Source organism: Anomaloglossus baeobatrachus, chromosome 1, assembly GCF_048569485.1.
Source record: "Anomaloglossus baeobatrachus isolate aAnoBae1 chromosome 1, aAnoBae1.hap1, whole genome shotgun sequence".
Lineage (NCBI taxonomy): Eukaryota > Metazoa > Chordata > Amphibia > Anura > Aromobatidae > Anomaloglossus > Anomaloglossus baeobatrachus.
The window spans coordinates 961646832-961670399 of NC_134353.1; the positions used below are offsets into that span (position 1 = coordinate 961646832).

At 49.9% G+C, this 23568-nt stretch overlaps 1 protein-coding gene across 2 annotated transcripts; it reads right to left on the reverse strand.

Moving 5' to 3' along the window:
* Positions 1-209: 209 nt before the first annotated feature.
* Positions 210-18411, reverse strand: SIGMAR1 (sigma non-opioid intracellular receptor 1). 2 transcript variants are annotated; one of them, XM_075343935.1, is made up of 4 exons: positions 18183-18411; positions 14883-15083; positions 12415-12507; positions 210-788 (listed from the first exon to the last, which is right to left on the reverse strand). In XM_075343935.1, exons 1-4 carry the CDS (start codon positions 18328-18330, stop codon positions 559-561), a joined length of 672 nt encoding a protein of 223 aa, XP_075200050.1. In that variant the 5' UTR covers positions 18331-18411; the 3' UTR covers positions 210-558. The 2 variants fall into 2 exon arrangements, with proteins under 2 accessions (XP_075200050.1, XP_075200058.1); XM_075343943.1 differs by lacking the exon at positions 18183-18411 and having other exon boundaries at positions 14930-15076.
* Between the last annotated feature and the right edge of the window lie 5157 nt (positions 18412-23568).

Genomic DNA, 23568 nt, shown 5'->3' on the forward strand with positions numbered 1-23568 from the left:
AGACAGGGCTGGACACTCGTTTTCAGTATTGCTGACATTGAAGTCTACATTCAGAGTTGACTAAGTGCTACTCCACAGCTCCACGCCGCACCACAGAAGCGCGCTGTATACCACCACCTGGTGGACAGCGGTAGACACAGCAGCAGCACAATAATCGAGCAGCGTTACCATTACTCATAAGAAATCAAAGGGGCTCCGCTATAAAGAAATATTGCAGATCTTTATGGTTTTATTAAAAATAATCTTTCAGCAATAATTTATAATTTGCATTATAAAAAAAACAAAGAGGCGATGATAAAAATGTAGTGATGGGAGCGGAGATTGGCCGTTTTCCCTCCCGTTCTCCGCAGACAACCAGCCTTTGGTTCATAGAATAATAATTAAAATGGTTGGGAATTAGAGAGGATTAGACGCGATTCACCAGAGGCAGAACATTCACAGATGACGGGAGCCCAATGCCAGGTCACTGCGGGGCCACTGACGGGCCCGGCCCACACCGTCCACCCATGTGACCACAGCGGGGGGCTCCAATACGTGGGTCTCCAGGAGGTGGCGCCGTTAGAAGACCCCCAGGTCAGACAGGTAGGTGTTTGCTTCCAGTAGTAATCCTTTGGTATACACTCTTACGGTATAGAAGAGGGTGAAGAAGTCCTGGGTGCTAAAAAATGTGTCAGCCAGAGCAAAGCCCAGGGTTGAAGGAATAAACCCACGGCCATACTCCACCATCCAGGTCCCAGCGCTCCACTGAACGGACGTGGCCTCCCCCACTCCATGCACAATGGTATCTCCTGCACAAAGAGAAAGCATGGCAAGTCAAGCCCATGTCTATAGACAACGGGGGCCAATAATCCAGCATCTGAGAATATAGGGCTGAACTAACAGGCACATCCTCTACACGTGACTCAACTACTCCCCACAGACATAAGCAGAAACTCAGCACTGACCGAGAGTTACCTCCTGTATTATCCTCCAGAGCTGCACTCACTATTCTGCTGGTGCAGTCACTGCGTACACATATTACATTACTGATCCTGAGTTACCTCCTGTATTATACTCCAGAGCTGCGCTCACTATTCTGCTGGAGCAGTCACTGCGTACATTACATTACTGATCCTGAGTTACCTCCTGTATTATACTCCAGAGCTGCGCTCACTATTCTGCTGGAGCAGTCACTGCGTACATTACATTACAGATCCTGAGTTACCTCCTGTATTACACTCCAGAGCTGCACTCACTGTTCTGCTGGTGCAGTCACTGTGTACATACATTACATTACTGATCCTGAGTTATATCCTGTAATATACTCCAGAGCTGCACTCACTATTCTGCTGGAGCAGTCACTGCGTACATTACATTACTGATCCTGAGTTACCTCCTGTATTATACTATAGAGCTGCACTCACTATTCTGCTGGAGCAGTCACTGCGTACATTACATTACATTACTGACCCTGAGTTACCTCCTGTATTATACTCCAGAGCTGCACTCACTATTCTGCTGGTGCAGTCACTGCGTACATTACATTACTGACCCTGAGTTACCTCCTGTATTATACTCCAGAGCTGCGCTCACTATTCTGCTGGAGCAGTCACTGCGTACATTACATTACAGATCCTGAGTTACCTCCTGTATTACACTCCAGAGCTGCACTCACTGTTCTGCTGGTGCAGTCACTGTGTACATACATTACATTACTGATCCTGAGTTACCTCCTGTATTATACTCCAGAGCTGCACTCATTATTCTGCTGGAGCAGTCACTGTGTAGATACATTACTGATCCTGAGTTACCTCCTGTACTATACTCCAGAGCTGCACTCACTGTTCTGCTGGAGCAGTCACTGCGTACATTACATTACTGATCCTGAGTTACCTCCTGTATTATACTCCAGAGCTGCACTCACTATTCTGCTGGTGCAGTCACTGTGTACATACATTACATTACTGATCCTGAGTTATATCCTGTAATATACTCCAGAGCTGCACTCACTATTCTGCTGGAGCAGTCACTGCGTACATTACATTACTGATCCTGAGTTACCTCCTGTATTATACTATAGAGCTGCACTCACTATTCTGCTGGTGCAGTCACTGCGTACATTACATTACTGATCCTGAGTTATATCCTGTATTATACTCCAGAGCTGCACTCACTATTCTGCTAGTTCAGTCACTGTTTAAAATATTTTTTATTTTGAAAATTTGTGGGGAAGTACAAATCTGAAGGAGATGTAATATCATTGCATTAATCATTCTCATGTTTTATAATCTTCCCATTTAAGTACAATAAAAATGGGAAAGGGATTAAGGATAGGAAGAGGAGTATGGGGTTAAGGAGAGTAGTGACTTTTATTGGGGAAACTGGGAAAGGGGGAACATCTAATAAGTTCTTTTGCTTTTATGTTTTTATTAATTTGGTGGAGCCTGAGTGGAGTAAAACACCATCGGGGGAGAGGTTTGTAGCGGGATTCCAAAAGAGAGGAGCAAAGAGTTCAGGAATTTGTTGCTTTTAAACCGATGTGCCAATTCCCTTCAGAAAAGCATTGTTTTCGGTCCTTTTCCTGATACAGCGTGTATTTCACTGTCTCAAAATTTAGATCTTCTATTAAATGTCGATATTTTTTTTTGCTTTTCCAAATAGGCGAACTATTTGGGTTGCAGAATAATGTATCAATTATCTCCAAATACAGTGGAACCTTGGTTTACGAGAACAATCTGTTCTGGGACTGTGCTTGTAAACCAAGTTACTCGTTCAGCAGAGCAAGATTTCCCATAGGAAATCATTGCAATGCAGACGATTCGTTCCACAACTTGTTCAATGTCCCATCCTGGTCCCCTATTGTGTCATTCCATACATGCACACACACATATGCTCACCTTACCTTCCATCACCGGTCTCCTGGGACTTGCTGTTCGCTGGTACAGGATGTGTATCCGGTTCCCATCACGACAAGGGAGGAGCTTCCGCTGCCAGAGCGCTGACGTTAAAGGCAGGATCTGCTTGCCTCTGATTGGCCAGCGCGCTGCCTTTGAGTAGCGGCTGACAGAGGAAGTTCCTGCCTCGTCGCGATGCTTGCCAAATGCAGATACACATCCTATACCGGCGAACTACAAGACCCAGGAGGCCGGCGATGAAACGGAAGGTACACATATTATGCTCACCTTACCTTCTGTTTCCATCACCGTCCTCATGGTTCTTGTAGTTTGCCGTGAGGATTTCTCCCTTGTCGCAATGTACCGGCGAACTACAAGAACCATGAGGCCGGCGATGGAACAGAAGGTAAAGTGAGCATAATACTGTGTGTGTGCATGCGTGTGTTTGTGTGGACTGCAAGTGCGTGTTAGAGCGCGGTGGATGTACGGAATTGGAAGTGTGTGCGGTGAGGATTTTGCTCGTTCAACAAAGCTTTCTCGTAAACAGAGTTACAAATTTACAGCAAGCTTTGCTCGTTAGGTGAAATACTCGCTATCGGGGTTACTCGTTAAGCGAGGTTCCACTAAATGTGACTCTTCAGATTGTGTTATATTGAGCCTGATGAAGAGACCTGAGCAGTCTGGAGCCGCGATTATCACCATCTCTTCAGTTACCATTAAAAGGCATCAACCACTGACGACTTCAGGTCTTTTACACAAACCTTTTTTTTTTTTTTTTTTTATCTCTACCAGCTAACACGGTACAAAGATATAATATACCTGTATCAATGATCTCTGGGAGGGGATTATTATTATTAAGGATTTTATGTAGGGATTCTCTGATGGAAATGAAGGGAATTTTGTTACTTACCGTAAATTCCTTTTCTTCTAGCTCTTATTGGGAGACCCAGACGATTGGGTATAGCTACTGCCTCCGGAGGCCACACAAAGCACTACACTAAAAAGTGCTAGGCCCCTCCCCTTCTGGCTATACCCCCCCCGTGGTATCACGGGTTCTCCAGTTTTAGTGCCAAAGCAAGAAGGAGGAAGCCAATAACTGGTTTAAACAAATTAACTCCGAGTAACATCGGAGAACTGAAAAACCGTTCAACATGAACAACATGTGTACCCGCAAACAACAAAAAAATCCCGAAGGACAACAGGGCGGGTGCTGGGTCTCCCAATAAGAGCTAGAAGAAAAGGAATTTACGGTAAGTAACAAAATTCCCTTCTTCTTCAGCGCTCTATTGGGAGACCCAGACGATTGGGACGTCCAAAAGCTGTCCCTGGGTGGGTAAAGATATACCGCATGTTAGAGCTGCAAAACAGCCCTCCCCTACGGGGGTGTCACTGCCGCCTGCAGGACTCTTCTACCTAAGCCGGCATCCGCCGAAGCGTAGGTATGCACCTGATAATGTATGGTGAAAGTGTGCAGACTGGACCAGGTAGCTGCCTGGCACACTTGTTGAGCCGAAGCCTGGTGTCGTAATGCCCAGGACGCACCCACGGCTCTGGGTGAGTGGGCTTTTAGCCCTGAAGGAACCGGAAGCCCCGCAGAACGGTAGGCCTCTAGAATTGGTTCTTTGATCCATCGAGCCAGGGTGGCTTTAGAAACCTGCAACCCCTTGCGCGGACCAGCGACAAAGACAAAAAAAATGCATCGGAACGGCGCATGGGCGCCGTGCGGGAAATGTAGATTCTGAGTGCTCTCACCAGATCTAACAAACGTAAGTCCTTTCCATACCGGTGAACCGGATGAGGACAAAAGGAAGGCAAGGATATATCCTGATTAAGATGAAATGAGGATACGACCTTAGGGAGAAACTCCGGAATGGGGCGCAGCACTACCTTGTCCTGGTGGAACACCAGGAAGGAAGCCTTGGATGACAGAGCTGCTAGCTCAGACACTCGCCGAAGCGATGTGATCGCAACGAGAAACGCCACCTTCTGTGACAGGCGAGAAAATGAAACTTCCTTCAGAGGCTCGAAAGGCGGCTTCTGGAGAGCAACTAGTACCCTGTTGAGATCCCATGGATCTAACAGCCGCTTGTACGGGGGTACGATATGACAGACCCCCTGTAGGAACGTGCGCACCTTAGAAAGACGTGCTAGACGCTTCTGAAAAAAAAAAAACACGGATAGTGCCGAGACTTGCCCCTTAAGGGAGCCGAGCGACAAGCCCTTTTCTAACCCCGATTGCAGGAAGGAAAGAAAAGTAGGCAATGCAAATGGCCAGGGAGACCCTCCCTGAGCCGAGCACCAGGTTAAGAAAATCTTCCACGTTCTGTGGTAGATCTTAGCAGAAGTGGACTTCCTAGCCTGTTTCATGGTGGCAACGACCCCTTGGGATAATCCTGAAGACGCTAGGATCCAGGACTCAATGGCCACACAGTCAGGTTCAGGGCCGCAGAATTCCGCTGGAAAAACGGCCCTTGGGACAGTAAGTCTGGCCGGCCTGGTAGTGACCACGGTCGGCCGACCGTGAGATGCCACAGATCCGGGTACCACGATCTCCTCGGCCAGTCTGGGGCGACGAGTATGACGCGGCTGCAATCGGATCTGATTTTTGCGCAGTACTCTGGGCAAGATTGCCAGAGGTGGAAACACATATGGGAGCCGGAACTGCGCCCAATCTTGCACTAAGGCGTCTGCCGCCAGAGCTCTGTGATCGCGCGATCGTGCCATAAATGCCGGGACCTTGTTGTTGTGCAGAGACGCCATTAGGTCGACGTCCGGCACCCCCCAGCGGCGACAGATTTCCTGAAACACGTCCGGGTGAAGGGACCATTCCCCTGCGTCCATACCCTGGCGACTGAGGAAGTCTGCTTCCCAGTTTTCTACGCCCGGGATGTGAACTGCGGATATGGTGGATGCTGTGTCCTCCGCCCACATGAGGATTCGCCGGACTTCCTGGAAGGCTTGCCGACTGCGCGTCTCTCCTTGGTGGTTGATGTATGCCACCACTGTGGAGTTGTCCGACTGGATTCGGATCTGCTCTCTTTCTAGCCACTGCTGGAAAGCTAGTAGGGCAAGATACCCTGCCCTGATTTCCAGAACATTGATCTGAAGGGTGGACTCCTGCTGAGTCCACGTCCCCTGAGCCCTGTGGCGGAGACAAACTGCTCCCCACCCTGACAGACTCGTATCTGTCGTGACTACTGCCCAGGATGGGGGTAGGAAGGATCTTCACTGTGACAATGCGGTGGAAATACGCCACCATTGCAGAGAGTCCTTGGCCGTCTGGGAAAAGGAGACTTTCCTGTCCAGGGAGGTTGACTGCCCGTCCCATTGGCAGAGAATGTCCCATTGAAGTTGGCGCAGATGAAACTGCGCAAAGGGAACTGCCTCCATGGCTGCCACCATCTTCCCTAGGAAGTGCATGAGGCGCCTTAAGGGGTGCGACTGGCCTTGAAGGAGAGACTGCACCTCTGTCTGCAGTGAACGCTGCTTGTTCAGCGGAAGCTTCACTATCGCTGATAGAGTGTGAAACTCCATGCCGAGATACGTTAGTGATTGAGTCGGTGACAGATTTGACCTTGCCAAATTGATGATCCACCCGAAAGTCTGGAGAGTCTCCAGCGTAACATTCAGGCTGCGTTGGCATGCCTCGAGGGAGGGTGCTTTGACGAGTAGATCGTCCAAGTAAGGGATCACCGAGTGTCCCTGAGAGTGCAAGACTGCTACCACTGCTGCCATGACCTTGGTGAACACCCGTGGGGCTGTCGCCAGACCGAATGGCAGAGCTACGAACTGAAGATGGTCGTCTCCTATCACAAAACGTAGAAAACGTTGGTGCTCCGTAGCAATTGGCACGTGGAGATAGGCATCTTTGATGTCTGTTGAGGCAAGGAAGTCTCCTCGAGACATTGAGGTAATGACGGATCGGAGGGATTCCATCCGGAACCGCCTGGCGTGCACATGATTGTTGAGCAGTTTTAGGTCCAGAACAGGACGGAAGGAGCCGTCCTGTTTTGGAGCCACAAAGAGATTGGAGTACAAACCCTCGCCCTCGTTCCTGAGGGGGGACAGGGATCACCACTCCTTCTGCTCTTAGAGCGTCCACCGCCTGCAGCAGGGCATCTGCTCGGTGGGGAGGTGGGGCCGTTCTGAAGAATGGAGACGGAGGACGAGAACAGAACACTGTCCTGTGCACGTGAGCACAATGTCCGTCACCCACCGGTCTGTGACCTGTGGCAGCTAAATGTCGCCAAAGGCGGGGGAGTCTGCCATCAACCGCGGATGCGGAGAGAGAGAGAGAGCTGAGAGTCCTGAGGAGACCGCCTTGGTAGCGGTTCCTCCGGCTGCCTTCCTTGGGCGTGATTGAGCCCGGCCGGAATCTGAGCCCGTCTGAGGTTTTGTAGCCCTTTTGCACAAGGACAATTGGGACCTGCCCAAGCTTGGGAAGGACCGAAACCTCGACTGTACTTTTAGGACAGCTTTAATAGGGTAAGTCGCAGTGCAAACATTGCGGGGTTACGGACGCCTCTGCGGTACAGATGTACATGTGCTCAAGGCCAGCTGCGCAAGAACAGCTGAACAGGTTAGGTTGCCTATACGGCTGTGAATGCCGGAGCAACCGACACGCCGATAGCCTCCTAGACAGATTTCAACCAGAGTCCATCTGTCTGTGAATGGCAACTTTAAGTGAAGCCCCATCTCCAGTGCAACTATGTCTCTAGACGCAAGCCTGGAGCTTGGAGAATCCACCTTTGGACCCTGGGTCCAGCGCTTGACCACGTCAGGGGAAAAGGGATAACGTGTATCTTTAAAAAACGTTTGGAGAAAACGCTTATCTGGTAAGCGTGGTGTTTCTGGACTGCTTCTCTGAAGTCAGCGTGGCCAGAAAAATACTCCATATCCGTTTGAGATACTGAAAAGGGACTTCTCCTGCTGTGAAGCTGACTCCTCCGCTGGGGGAGCTGAGGGAGAAAGATCCAACCTTCCATTGATGGACGCTATAGGATCATTCCGTATGGCGTTACCATCTGGTGTATCCGGATTGAGAGCGATGTCAGGATCAAAGTCCTGGAGAGCTGCCTTATCATACAGAGAGTCCTCCTGGGACCCCCCCGTTCCAAATGAGGTTGGTCAGGAAGATTGCCCATGGCCTGTCTGGACTGCAAGTCTCTATCTTATGACAATATATCTGTCGAAACTGCAACTCCGTCCCTGTCCTTGGACAGGGATGACAGGTGGTTTCTTTGGCCACGACTAGTAGAGACCCCGGCAGACGAAGCGCTAGAGACCCCGGCAGACGAAGTGCTACAGGGGAGCATGCCCACAATGGGACGGTGTCATGAATAGCATCCCATGTAGTAAAAACAGCACTGAAAATCTGTGTTGCTTTTTTGCCGCTGCCGACTAGCTATCTAGAAGTATATAGCCAAGAATGGTGACCGTACAGTGCAATGTATAGCATACAAGCATAAAGTACAAATGAACACTGCAGCACAAGCAATACAAGCAGCATAGAAGCCTATGCCCTGGCACCCCTGCTCTTCTGCTGCTGTAGACTAGTCATCTAGGGGAATATAGCCCAGAAGAGTGACCATACAGTGCAATGTATAGCATACAAGCATAAAGTACAAATGAACACTGCAGCACAAGCAATACAAGCAGCATAGAAGCCTGTGCCCTGGCACCCCTGCTCTTCTGCTGCTGTAGACTAGTCATCTAGGGGAATATAGCCCAGAAGAGTGACCATACAGTGCGATGCATAGCATACAAGCACAAGTACAAATGAACACTGCAGTACATGCAATCCAAGCAGCATAGAAGCCTGTGCCCTGGCACCTCTGCTCTTCTGCTGCTGTAGACTGGTCATCTAGGGGAATATAGCCCAGAAGAGTGACCATACGGTGCAATGTATAGCATACAAGCACAAGTACAAATGCACACTGCAGCCCATGCAATACAAGCAGCATAGAAAAAAACCTGTGCCCCAGCACCCTTGGTTTTCTGCTGCTGTAGTCTAGCCATTCCAGGAGAATATAGCTAAGACTAGCGACTGTACAGTGCAATGTATAGCATACAAGCATAAACACAAATGAACACTTCAGTACGTGCAATACAAGCAGCCTAGAAAGCCTGTGCCTTAGCACACCTGCTTTCCTGCTGCTGATGTGTCGCTCTCCAAGCGGGCATATAGCGACCTATGCAGTTAAAATACACATGTACACACTGCAGTATATATTGGGGTCAGCACTATGTGTGCCGCTTACCGCCCGCCTATAAGCGGGTGTATGGTCGCCATAGTCCTGCCTGGTTGCCGAAAGTCCGAGCTCGGACTGCGGTAATGGCTGCCGGCGTCTTCCCCAGCTCGTGTGAGGAGGGGCGGGCCGTGGGCGTGCCCCAAGTCAGAGCGGGAATCCGGCGTCCGACAGTGTGCAGTGAGAGGGCTGGAGCATGTAAATAAGGCTCCAGCCCTCGGCGCTGCTGATTGCTCAGCGCCTGTCCCCTTCCCTGAGTGACAGGGAGGGGGCGAGAACGAAGCGGCACTAGGCCGCAGAAGCCGGGGACTGGATTTATAAGCGCCGCCGCCGTAAAAGCGCGGTCGGCGCCCAGTCCCCGGCGAACTACAAGTCCCAGCCGCGCCTCCGCTCCCGGAGCGTCCGGCGCGGTAGTTCCCAATACACAAAGTCACTCAGCAAAGCTGCAGTGACTGTAACCCTTTACTGTCCCCGGCGCACTAGCACACCCAGCAAGTCTGGAGTGTGCTGTGTCTGTGTGTCCGGGGACACAGAGTACCTGTAATGGTGCAGGGCCATGTCCCTGAACGGTACTCCAGCTCCGTATCCAGCAGGTTCAAATGGGTCTGTGGATGGAGCCCGGCGTCAGAGCTTTGAGGCCGGCAGGATCCCACTTCCTCAGAGCCCCTCAGGGGGATGTGGAAGGAAAGCAGCATGTGGGCTCCAGCCTCCGTACCAGCAATAGGTACCTCAACCTTACAACACCATCAACGGGTGAGAAGGGAGCATGCTGGGGGCCCTATATGGGCCCTCTTTTCTTCCATCCGAAATAGTCAGCAGCTACTGCTGACTAAAATCTGTGGAGCTATGCATGGATGTCTGACCTCCTTCGCACAAAGCTTGAAAACTGGAGAACCCGTGATACCACGGGGGGGGGGGGTATAGCCAGAAGGGGAGGGGCCTAGCACTTTTTAGTGTAGTGCTTTGTGTGGCCTCCGGAGGCAGTAGCTATACCCAATCGTCTGGGTCTCCCAATAGAGCGCTGAAGAAAAGAGTTTTAAAATCTGCGTCGGGTATCTTATGCTTACTTTTGATATCCAGAAGAGATAAATTCCGAACCGTCATGAATGTGGCTTATTTTGTTTAGGTTTGAGATGTGCCATGAGGTCGGCATCTTCTGGTTTGTGAGAATTGCTGGGAAGTTGAGAGTACAGTGCTTAATTTGGGTACATTTGTTTATTTTAGGAGTTTTGTTAGCAAGGTGTTTCCATGCCTATATAGAGGCCTCAACGGGGGGTGAGGGTTGAAAAGATGGGATAAAATAAGATGTTTAAGGGGACGATAATTGTTAAAAAAATAATACCAAATCCCCTCGGGGAAAATGTGTGAGTCTCCCACCCAACGTTGGCTTTGTTTGATTAAATTAGCGTTGTAATATCCTATTAAACTTGGAACATCCATACCACCCCTCACCTTATGTCTGGTTAGAATAGTTTTGGAGACCCTTGCCCGCTTACCACCCCAAATGAAGTGTGTTTTTTGTAGCTTGTTTATGATCTTGATAGGGATATGGAGAGGGATGGCTCTAAATAAGTAGAGTATTTTGGGAAGGATCATCATTTTAAGAGTAAAGGCCCAGTCACACACAACGACTTACCAGCGATCCCGAAAACGATGCGACCTGATAGGGATCGCAGGTGAGATGTCACACAGTCAGATCTTACCAGCGATGCAGGAGCAATACAGGTGGCAGTAGCGACCTGTATACACAGTGTCAAGCACAGCGATGCCTCCTGCCCAAGCAGGACATCGCCTTTGAAGAAAATGGCCTGGACCATTCTGCAACGACCGGCGACCTCACAGCAGGGGCCTGATCGCTGTCACACATAACGAGATCGCTAACGGGATCGCTACTGCATCACAGAAACGGTGACTCAGCTGCAATCTCGCTAGCGATCTCGTTATGTGTGACAGCACCTTAACTATTCTCCCCAGCCATGAGAGTTCTGATCTTAAGAAAGTTTTAAAGTCTATTGTAATGCTATTCATTAGTCGATCAGTGTTGACATCTACTATCTGTATTCCTAAATAAGTAATCGACGGATCTTCCCATGAAAAGGCAGAGCACGTCTTCAATAGACTTAAATAGTGGGGTCATCGAGCTGAAAATGGAGGATTTGGGATTTTTTGGCGTTTAGCTTATAATATATGAGATTTTCGTGAAATTATCTAGGGCCTTAATCAATTCTAGAACAGAGGGAGCTGGGTCTGAAAGGAGAGGATAATGTCATCTGCAAAAAGTCCAATTTTATGATGTTTGGTTTTAGTAGGGATTCCATTGATTTTATCATTGGCTCTGATAAGCTCAGCTAGGGGTTCAATTGCGAGGACAAACAGAAGAGGGGAGAGAGGACGGCCTTGGCGGGTACCGCTGGTGATACCAAAGGGGGCAGATTACTGGTTACTAGCATATACTCTTACAGACAGTTTAGAGTATAGTGCCATAACCGTATTGATAAAACTGTCCTCGAAGCCAAATTTGGACAGAGTCGCCCTCAAATACTGCCAGTTTATGCGATCAAATGCCTTTTCAGCAAGTGCAGTCACTGTGTACATGAATTACCTCCTATAGTTTACCCCAGAGCTGCACTCACTATTCTGCTGGTGCAGTCACTGTGTACATGAATTACCTCCTATAGTTTACCCCAGAGCTGCACTCACTATTCTGCTGGTGCAGTCACTGTGTACATGAATTACCTCCTATAGTTTACCCCAGAGCTGCGCTCACTATTCTGCTGGTGCAGTCACTGTGTACATACATTACTGATCCCGAGTTACCTCCTGTATTATACTCCAGAGCTGCACTCACTATTCTGCTGGTGCAGTCACTGTGTACATACATTACTGATCCTGAGTTACCTCCTGTATTATACTCCAGAGCTGCACTCACTATTCTGCTGGTGCAGTCACTGTGTACATACATTACATTACTGATCCTGAGTTACCTCCTGTATTATACTCCAGAGCTGCACTCACTATTCTGCTGGTGCAGTCACTGTGTACATACATTACATTACTGATCCTGAGTTACCTCCTGTATTATACTCCAGAGCTGCACTCACTATTCTGCTGGTGCAGTCACTGTGTACATACATTACATTACTGAGTTACCTCCTGTATTATACTCCAGAGCTGCACTCACTATTCTGCTGGTGCAGTCACTGTGTACATACATTACTGATCCTGAGTTACCTCCTGTATTATACTCCAGAGCTGCACTCACTATTCTGCTGGTGGACTCAATGTACACTTACCTGGGTAGAAGATCTCACTTTTTGTGCTCCCTTCTTTCCACTGGCGGAAGGTTCCTGTCAGTATGGTATCAGAGATTTCTGCCCAGTAGCGTCCTATAATGAGGGGGGCAGTGGTTAGTAACGTTTCATCAGGCCACAATGGGGTCTGCACTTATAGGATCACACAGCAGGAGACTTTGGACCTTATACATCATCATTTGCACTTTGTCTTGTGGGATTTGCTGATGATTATTGCTCCCAATTCGAGTTTCTTAAATTGTCCGCAAATAAAAAAAATTCACACACAAAAAGACAGAAAAACTATCAGCAAAAAAATTGTGTTTTTGAGAAGCGTATAACATCCCTCCAGGGTAATAGTGGAGCACAAATTGTGCCAAGTTTTACAACTTTTTAAAAACAGACTATAAAAAAGTTGCAATTATAAACGCACGCATCCAAAAGAACAGCTTAAAACAAAGAAAAGCAAATAAAAACAGGTGAAAAGGTCCCGATATATCAGAGGCGTCATGTCTTACTGAAGATCAACGGCTCCAGAAGCGTCAAAATAGTCATTTTCTACAGTGCTGGCCAAAAGTATTGGCACCCCTGCAATTCTGTCAGATAATGCTCAGTTTCTTCCTGAAAATGATTGCAATCACAAATTCTTTGATATTATCTTCATTTAATTTGTCTTCAATGAAAAAAAAAAAATAAAAGTTTGTCATAAAGCCAAATTAGATATAATTCCACACCAAACATAAAAAGGGGAAGGACAAAAGTATTGGCGCTGTGTGAATAATCCTGTGATGCTTCTGTAATTTGTGTAATAACAGCGCCAGTAACTTACCTGTGGCACCAAACAGGTGCTGGCAATAATAAATCACACTTGCAGCCGGTGACATGGAGTAAAGTTGACGCAACCTCTGTCCTGTGTCCTTGTGTGCACCACATTGAGCATGGAGAAAAGAAAGAGACCAAAGAACTGTCTGAGGACTTGAGAATCCAAATTGTGAGGAAGCATGAGCAATCTCAAGGCTACAAGTCCATCTCCAAAGACCTGAAAGTTCCTGTGTCTACGGTGCGCAGTGTCATCAAGAAGTGTAAAGCCCATGGCACTGTGGCTGTAACCTCCCGAGATGTGGAAGGAAATGGAAAAGTGACGAGAGATTTCAGCCCAAGATTGTGCAGATGGTGGATAAAGAACCTCGACTAACATCCAAACAAGTTCAAGCTGCCCTGCAGTCCGAGGGTACAACAGTGTCAACCCGTACTATCCGTCGGCGTCTGAATGAAAAGGGACTGTATGGTAGGCTACCCAGGAAGACCCCACTTCTTACCCCAAGACATATAAAAGCCAGGCTGGAGTTGGCCAAAACTTACCTGAGAAAGCCTAAAACGTTTTGGAAGAATGTTCTCTGGTCACATGAGACAAAATAGAGCTTTTTGGGAAAAGCCATCAACATAGATTGTACAGGAAAAAAAAAGAAGCAGTCAAAGAAAAGAACACGGTCCCTACAGTCAAACATGGCAGAGGTTCCCTGATGTTTTGGGGTTGCTTTGCTGCCTCTGGCACTGGACTGCTTGACCGTGTGCATGGCATTATGAAGTCTGAAGACTACCAACACATTTTGCAGCATAATGTAGGGCCCAGTATGAGAAAGCTGGGTCTCCCTCAGAGGTCATGGGTCTTCCAGCAGGACAATGACCCAAAACACACTTCAAAAAGCACTAGAAAATGGTTTGAGAGAAAGCACTGGAGACTACTAAAGTGGCCAGCAATGAGTCCAGACCTGAACCCCATAGAAGACCTGTGGAGAGATCTCACAATGGCAGTTTGGAGAAGGCCCCCTTCAAATCTCAGGACCTGGAGCAGTTTACCAAAGAAGAATGGTCTAAAAACCAGCAGAGCATTGTAAGAAACTCACTGATGGAACCGGAAGCGGTTGTGCGCAGTTATTTTGCCTAAAGGTTGTGCAACCAAGTATTAGGCTAAGGGTGCCAATACTTTTGTCTGGCCCAGTTTTGGAGTTTTGTGTGAAACGATCAATGATTTGATTTTTGTTTCATTCTCTTTTGTGTTTTTTCATTGCAAGCAAAATAAATGAATATAATAATACAAAAGAATTTGTGATTGCAATCATTTTCAGGAAGAAACGGAGTATTCTCTGACAGAATTGCAGGGGTGCCAATACTTTTGGCCAGCACTGTAGGTGTAAGTGCTGCAGCATGGGACTTGGACCACTGCAGACACATGGGGGTCCCAACTATTGAGTATATACACAACGCCGGCTCCCCTCCCCCACTGTTGGGCATACATGGAGGCCCGTACACCACTGCACTGGATGCACCATAACCGGCACCGGATATAGTGACCCCCCCGTGTAACCGCCGCAGAGTTCACATCCAGCACCACACCCCAAATCACAGCCCAAAGGCTCCTGTGAGCAGCAGGTGGCTGTGCCCTCTCCCATACATCCCCCCATACTCACCCGAGTGGCCGCTGGTGTCCACCGCTGTCCCGAATAGCAGCACATACTCTGTGAGCGAGGCGTGCAGCAGGCACATGGACCCCATCCAGCCCCCCGCATTCACAAACACCCACTGCAGGTCCTCGTCCGGCAGGATGTGCCCCGGGTGCTTCTTCCGCAGCTCAATGATGATCTTAGAGAAGGCATCTTCATAATCAAGACCTGCGGGGAGTACACACGGGCTGTGACCCCAAAGTCACAGGACCCTCGCCCCAAAGTCACAGGACCCTCGCCCCAAAGTCACAGCACCCTCGCCCCAAAGTCACAGGACCCTCGCCCCAAAGTCACAGCACCCTCGCCCCAAAGTCACAGGACCCTCGCCCCAAAGTCACAGCACCCTCGCCCCAAAGTCACAGCACCCTCGCCCCAAAGTCACAGCACCCTCGCCCCAAAGTCACAGGTCCTCCTCCACAGTCACGGGTCCCCTCCCCCTCTCTTCTCCTCGGTCACGGGTCCCCTCCCCCTCTCTTCTCCTCGGTCACGGGTCCCCCCCCTCTCTTCTCTTCGGTCACGGGTCCCCCCCTCTCTTCTCCTCGGTCACGGGTCCCCCCCCTCTCTTCTCCTCGGTCACGGGTCCCCCCCTCTCTTCTCCTCGGTCACGGGTCCCCCCCCCCTCTTCTCCTCGGTCACGGGTCCCCCCCCCTCTTCTCCTCGGTCACGGGTCCCCCCCCTCTTCTCCTCGGTCACGGGTCCCCCCCCCCTCTTCTCCTCGGTCACGGGTCCCCCCCCCCTCTTCTCCTCGGTCACGGGTCCCCCCCTCTCTTCTCCTCGGTCACGGGTCCCCCCCTCTCTTCTCCTCGGTCACGGGTCCCCCCCTCTCTTCTCCTCGGTCACGGGTCCCCCCCTCTCTTCTCCTCGGTCACGGGTCCCCCCCTCTCTTCTCCTCGGTCACGGGTCCCCCCCTCTCTTCTCCTCGGTCACGGGTCCCCCCCTCTCTTCTCCTCGGTCACGGGTCCCCCCCTCTCTTCTCCTCGGTCACGGGTCCCCCCCTCTCTTCTCCTCGGTCACGGGTCCCCCCCTCTCTTCTCCTCGGTCACGGGTCCCCCCCCCCTCTTCTCCTCGGTCACGGGTCCCCCCTCTCTTCTCCTCGGTCACGGGTCCCCCCCTCTCTTCTCCTCGGTCACGGGTCCCCCCCCCTCTTCTCGGTCACGGGTCCCCCCCCTCTTCTCCTCGGTCACGGGTCCCCCCCTCTCTTCTCCTCGGTCACGGGTCCCCTCTCTTCTCCTCGGTCACGGGTCCCCCCCTCTTCTCCTCGGTCACGGGTCCCCCCCTCTCTTCTCCTCGGTCACGGGTCCCCCCCTCTCTTCTCCTCGGTCACGGGTCCCCCCCTCTCTTCTCCTCGGTCACGGGTCCCCCCCTCTCTTCTCCTCGGTCACGGGTCCCCCCCTCTCTTCTCCTCGGTCACGGGTCCCCCCCTCTCTTCTCCTCGGTCACGGGTCCCCCCCTCTCTTCTCCTCGGTCACGGGTCCCCCCCTCTCTTCTCCTCGGTCACGGGTCCCCCCCTCTCTTCTCCTCGGTCACGGGTCCCCCCCTCTCTTCTCCTCGGTCACGGGTCCCCCCCTCTCTTCTCCTCGGTCACGGGTCCCCCCCTCTCTTCTCCTCGGTCACGGGTCCCCCCCTCTCTTCTCCTCGGTCACGGGTCCCCCCCTCTCTTCTCCTCGGTCACGGGTCCCCCCCTCTCTTCTCCTCGGTCACGGGTCCCCCCCTCTCTTCTCCTCGGTCACGGGTCCCCCCCTCTCTTCTCCTCGGTCACGGGTCCCCCCCTCTCTTCTCCTCGGTCACGGGTCCCCCCCCTCTTCTCCTCGGTCACGGGTCCCCCCCTCTCTTCTCCTCGGTCACGGGTCCCCCCCTCTCTTCTCCTCGGTCACGGGTCCCCCCCCTCTTCTCCTCGGTCACGGGTCCCCCCCGTCTCCTCGGTCACGGGTCCCCCCCTCTCTTCTCCTCGGTCACGGTCCCCCCCCCTCTTCTCCTCGGTCACGGGTCCCCCCCCTCTTCTCCTCGGTCACGGGTCCCCCCCCTCTTCTCCTCGGTCACGGGTCCCCCCCCTCTTCTCCTCGGTCACGGGTCCCCCCCCTCTTCTCCTCGGTCACGGGTCCCCCCCCTCTTCTCCTCGGTCACGGGTCCCCCCCCTCTTCTCCTCGGTCACGGGTCCCCCCTCTCTTCTCCTCGGTCACGGGTCCCCCCCCCTCTTCTCCTCGGTCACGGGTCCCCCCCCTCTTCTCCTCGGTCACGGGTCCCCCCCCTCTTCTCCTCGGTCACGGTCCCCCCCCTCTCTTCTCCTCGGTCACGGGTCCCCCCCCTCTTCTCCTCGGTCACGGTCCCCCCCCTCTCTTCTCCTCGGTCACGGGTCCCCCCCTCTCTCTCCTCGGTCACGGGTCCCCCCTCTCTTCTCCTCGGTCACGGGTCCCCCCCTCTTCTCCTCGGTCACGGGTCCCCCCCTCTTCTCCTCAGTCACGGGTCCCCCCCCTCTCTTCTCCTCAGTCACGGGTCCCCCCCCTCTCTTCTCCTCAGTCACGGGTCCCCCCCCCCCCCCTCTTCTCCTCGGTCACGGTCCCCCCCCTCTCTTCTCCTCGGTCACGGGTCCCCCCCCTCTTCTCCTCGGTCACGGGTCCCCCCTCTCTTCTCCTCGGTCACGGGTCCCCCCCCTCTTCTCCTCGGTCACGGGTCCCCCCCCTCTTCTCCTCGGTCACGGGTCCCCCCCCTCTTCTCCTCAGTCACGGGTCCCCCCCTCTCTTCTCCTCAGTCACGGGTCCCCCCCCCCTCTTCTCCTCGGTCACGGTCCCCCCCCTCTTCTCCTCAGTCACGGGTCCCCCCCCCCCTCTTCTCCTCGGTCACGGGTCCCCCCCTCTCTTCTCCTCAGTCACGGGTCCCCCCCTCTCTTCTCCTCAGTCACGGGTCCCCCCCTCTCTTCTCCTCAGTCACGGGTCCCCCCCTCTTCTCCTCAGTCACGGGTCCCCCCCCTCTCTTCTCCTCAGTCACGGGTCCCCCCCTCTCTTCTCCTCAGTCACGGGTCCCCCCCCTCTTCTCCTCAGTCACGGGTCCCCCCCCCCCTCTTCTCCTCGGTCACGGGTCCCCCCCTCTCTTCTCCTCAGTCACGGGTCCCCCCCTCTCTTCTCCTCAGTCACGGGTCCCCCCCTCTTCTCCTCAGTCACGGGTCCCCCCCCCCTCTTCTCCTCAGTCACGGGTCCCCCCCTCTCTTCTCCTCAGTCACGCGTCCCCTTCCCTCGGTCCTCCGGGGTCTCGCAGTGACGGGCCGGTTACCCGAGTGCTCCTTGGCCAGGCCTGCGATCTCCTCCCGGCTGAACACGTAGGACTTGGAGCTGAGCCAGCCGCGGACGAGCTGCAGCAGGACGCCCAGCACTGCGATGGCCACTGCCGCCTTCACGGCCCGGGAGACCCCCCACAACATGGCACACGGCGGGAGGAGCGGGGGTTACTAGGAGACGGCTCACCGGGGCCCGGATACCAACACAGCGCACAGACCCGCCCACCACACACACAGCCAATAGCGTGCGAGCGCGACTAACACCAACCGCTTATCCAGCCAATCACAGAGGAGCGCGCAATGTGGCGACAGGCGGGAAACTGTCAGATCACAGTGACACCTCGTGGTGACGAACGGCATCACACCCCACACATGAGCACGGAGGACTGTGTATACCAGCTGTACACTATATACCCAGCTGTACACTATATACCCAGCTGTACACTATATACCCAGCACTGTATACAGTATATACCCAGCTGTACACTATATACCCAGCTGTACACTATATACCCAGCTGTACACTATATACCCAGCACTGTATACAGTATATACCCAGCTGTACACTATATACCCAGCTGTACAGTATATACCCAGCTGTACACTATATACCCCACTATACAGTATATACCCAGCTGTACACTATATACCCAGCACTGTATACAGTATATACCCAGCTGTACACTATATACCCAGCTGTACAGTATATACCCAGCTGTACACTATATACCCCACTATACAGTATATACCCAGCTGTACACTATATACCCAGCACTGTATACAGTATATACCCAGCTGTACACTATATACCCAGCTGTACAGTATATACCCAGCTGTACACTATATACCCCACTATACAGTATATACCCAGCTGTACACTATATACCCAGCTGTACACTATATACCCAGCACTGTATACAGTATATACCCAGCTATACACTATATACCCAGCACTGTATACAGTATATACCCAGCACTGTATACAGTATATACCCAGCTGTACACTATATACCCAGCACTGTATACAGTATATACCCAGCTGTACACTATATACCCAGCACTGTATACAGTATATACCCAGCTGTACACTATATACCCAGCACTGTATACAGTATATATCCAGCTGTACACTATATACCCAGCTGTACACTATATACCCAGCACTGTATACAGTATATACCCAGCTGTACACTATATACCCAGCACTGTATACAGTATATACCCAGCTGTACACTATATACCCAGCACTGTATACAGTATATACCCAGCTGTACACTATATACCCAGCACTGTATACAGTATATATCCAGCTGTACACTATATACCCAGCTGTACACTATATACCCAGCACTGTATACAGTATATACCCAGCTGTACACTATATACCCAGCACTGTATACAGTATATACCCAGCTGTACACTATATACCCAGCACTGTATACAGTATATACCCAGCTGTACACTATATACCCAGCACTGTATACAGTATATATCCAGCTGTACACTATATACCCAGCTGTACACTATATACCCAGCACTGTATACAGTATATACCCAGCTGTACACTATATACCCAGCTGTACACTATATACCCAGCACTGTATACAGTATATACCCAGCTGTACAGTATATACCCAGCTGTACACTATATACCCAGCACTGTATACAGTATATATCCAGCTGTACACTATATACCCAGCTGTACACTATATACCCAGCACTGTATACAGTATATATCCAGCTGTACACTATATACCCAGCACTGTATACAGTATATATCCAGCTGTACACTATATACCCAGCACTGTATACAGTATATATCCAGCTGTACACTATATACCCAGCACTGTATACAGTATATATCCAGCTGTACACTATATACCCAGCACTGTATACAGTATATATCCAGCTGTACACTATATACCCAGCACTGTATACAGTATATACCCAGCTGTACACTATATACCCAGCTGTACACTATATACCCAGCACTGTATACAGTATATACCCAGCTGTACACTATATACCCAGCTGTACACTATATACCCAGCACTGTATACAGTATATATCCAGCTGTACACTATATACCCAGCTGTACACTATATACCCAGCACTGTATACAGTATATATCCAGCTGTACACTATATACCCAGCACTGTATACAGTATATATCCAGCTGTACACTATATACCCAGCACTGTATACAGTATATATCCAGCTGTACACTATATACCCAGCACTGTATACAGTATATATCCAGCTGTACACTATATACCCAGCACTGTATACAGTATATATCCAGCTGTACACTATATACCCAGCACTGTATACAGTATATACCCAGCTGTACACTATATACCCAGCTGTACACTATATACCCAGCTGTACACTATATACCCAGCTGTACAGTATATACCCAGCTGTACACTATATACCCAGCACTGTATACAGTATATATCCAGCTGTACACTATATACCCAGCTGTACACTATATACCCAGCACTGTATACAGTATATACCCAGCTGTACACTATATACCCAGCTGTACACTATATACCCAGCACTGTATACAGTATATACCCAGCTGTACACTATATACCCAGCACTGTATACAGTATATATCCAGCTGTACACTATATACCCAGCTGTACACTATATACCCAGCTGTACAGTATATACCCAGCTGTACACTATATACCCAGCTGTACACTATATACCCAGCACTGTATACAGTATATATCCAGCTGTACACTATATACCCAGCTGTACACTATATACCCAGCTGTACATTATATACCCAGCTGTACACTATATACCCAGCACTGTATACAGTATATATCCAGCTGTACACTATATACCCAGCTGTACACTATATACCCAGCTGTACAGTATATACCCAGCTGTACACTATATACCCATCACTGTATACAGTATATACCCATTACAGTATATAACCCCACACCTCAGCACGGAGGAATATCATAGCACTGTATACAGTATATACTCATCTGTACAGTGTATACCCCACTATACAGTATACACCCAGTACAGTATACACCCAGTACAGTATACACCCAGTATAGTATACACCCAGCTATACAGTATATACCCAGTACAGTATACACCCAGCTATACAGTATATACCCATCTGTACAGTATATACCCCACACCTGAGCACGGAGGAATAGCATAGCACTGTATACAGTATATACCCAGCTGTACAGTATATACCCCACTCCTGAGCACGGAGGAATATCATAGCACTGTATACAGTATATACTCATCTGTACAGTATATACCCCACACCTGAGCACGGAGGAATATCATAGCACTGTGTACAGTATATACTCATCTGTACAGTATACACCCCACACCTGAGCACGGAGGAATATCATAGCACTGTATACAGTATATACTCATCTGTACAGTATATACCCCACACCTGAGCACGGAGGAATAGCATAGCACTGTATACAATATATACTCATCTGTACAGTATATACCCCACACCTGAGCACGGAGGAATATCATAGCACTGTATACAGTATATACTCATCTGTACAGTATATACCCCACACCTGAGCACGGAGGAATAGCATAGCACTGTATACAGTATATACTCATCTGTACAGTATACACCCCACACCTGAGCACGGAGGAATATCATAGCACTGTATACAGTATATACTCATCTGTACAGTATACACCCCACACCTGAGCACGGAGGAATAGCATAGCACTGTGTACAGTATATACTCATCTGTACAGTATATACCCCACACCTGAGCACGGAGGAATATCATAGCACTGTATACAGTATATACTCATCTGTACAGTATACACCCCACACCTGAGCACGGAGGAATATCATAGCACTGTGTACAGTATATACTCATCTGTACAGTATACACCCCACACCTGAGCACAGAGGATTATCATAGCACTGTATACAGTATATACCCAGCTGTACAGTATATACCCCACACCTGAGCACGGAGGAATATCATAGCACTGTGTACAGTATATACTCATCTGTACAGTATACACCCCACACCTGAGCACAGAGGATTATCATAGCACTGTGTACAGTATATACTCATCTGTACAGTATACACCCCACACCTGAGCACGGAGGAATAGCATAGCACTGTATACAGTATATACTCATCTGTACAGTATACACCCCACACCTGAGCACGGAGGAATATCATAGCACTGTATACAGTATATACTCATCTGTACAGTATATACCCCACACCTGAGCACGGAGGAATATCATAGCACTGTATACAGTATATACTCATCTGTACAGTATACACCCCACACCTGAGCACGGAGGAATATCATAGCACTGTATACAGTATATACTCATCTGTACAGTATATACCCCACACCTGAGCACGGAGGAATAGCATAGCACTGTGTACAGTATATACTCATCTGTACAGTATACACCCCACACCTGAGCACGGAGGAATAGCATAGCACTGTATACAGTATATACTCATCTGTACAGTATATACCCCACACCTGAGCACGGAGGAATATCATAGCACTGTATACAGTATATACTCATCTGTACAGTATACACCCCACACCTGAGCACGGAGGAATATCATAGCACTGTATACAGTATATACTCATCTGTACAGTATATACCCCACACCTGAGCACGGAGGAATAGCATAGCACTGTGTACAGTATATACTCATCTGTACAGTATACACCCCACACCTGAGCACGGAGGAATAGCATAGCACTGTATACAGTATATACCCATCTGTACAGTATATACCCCACACCTGAGCACGGAGGAATATCATAGCACTGTATACAGTATATACCCATCTGTACAGTATATACCCCACACCTGAACACGGAGGAATATCATAGCACTGTGTACAGTATATACTCATCTGTACAGTATATACCCCACACCTGAGCACGGAGGAATATCATAGCACTGTATACAGTATATACTCATCTGTACAGTATATACCCCACACCTGAGCACGGAGGAATAGCATAGCACTGTATACAGTATATACCCATCTGTACAGTATATACCCCACACCTGAGCACGGAGGAATAGCATAGCACTGTATACAGTATATACTCATCTGTACAGTATATACCCCACACCTGAGCACGGAGGAATAGCATAGCACTGTGTACAGTATATACTCATCTGTACAGTATATACCCCACACCTGAGCACGGAGGAATATCATAGCACTGTGTACAGTATATACTCATCTGTACAGTATATACCCCACACCTGAGCACGGAGGAATAGCATAGCACTGTATACAGTATATACTCATCTGTACAGTATACACCCCACACCTGAGCACGGAGGAGTATCATAGCACTGTATACAGT

Excerpts from the sequence above, each read along its gene's own strand:
- SIGMAR1 (XM_075343935.1), bottom strand. The coding sequence starts at position 18,330 with ATGTTGTGGGGGGTCTCCCGGGCCGTGAAGGCGGCAGTGGCCATCGCA. Across the intron at positions 12,508-14,882 it reads GGACACCAGCGGCCACTCGG|GACGCTACTGGGCAGAAATC; the intron begins GTGAGTATGGGG and ends CCCTCATTATAG. Across the intron at positions 789-12,414 it reads AAGTGAGATCTTCTACCCAG|GAGATACCATTGTGCATGGA; the intron begins GTAAGTGTACAT and ends CTCTTTGTGCAG.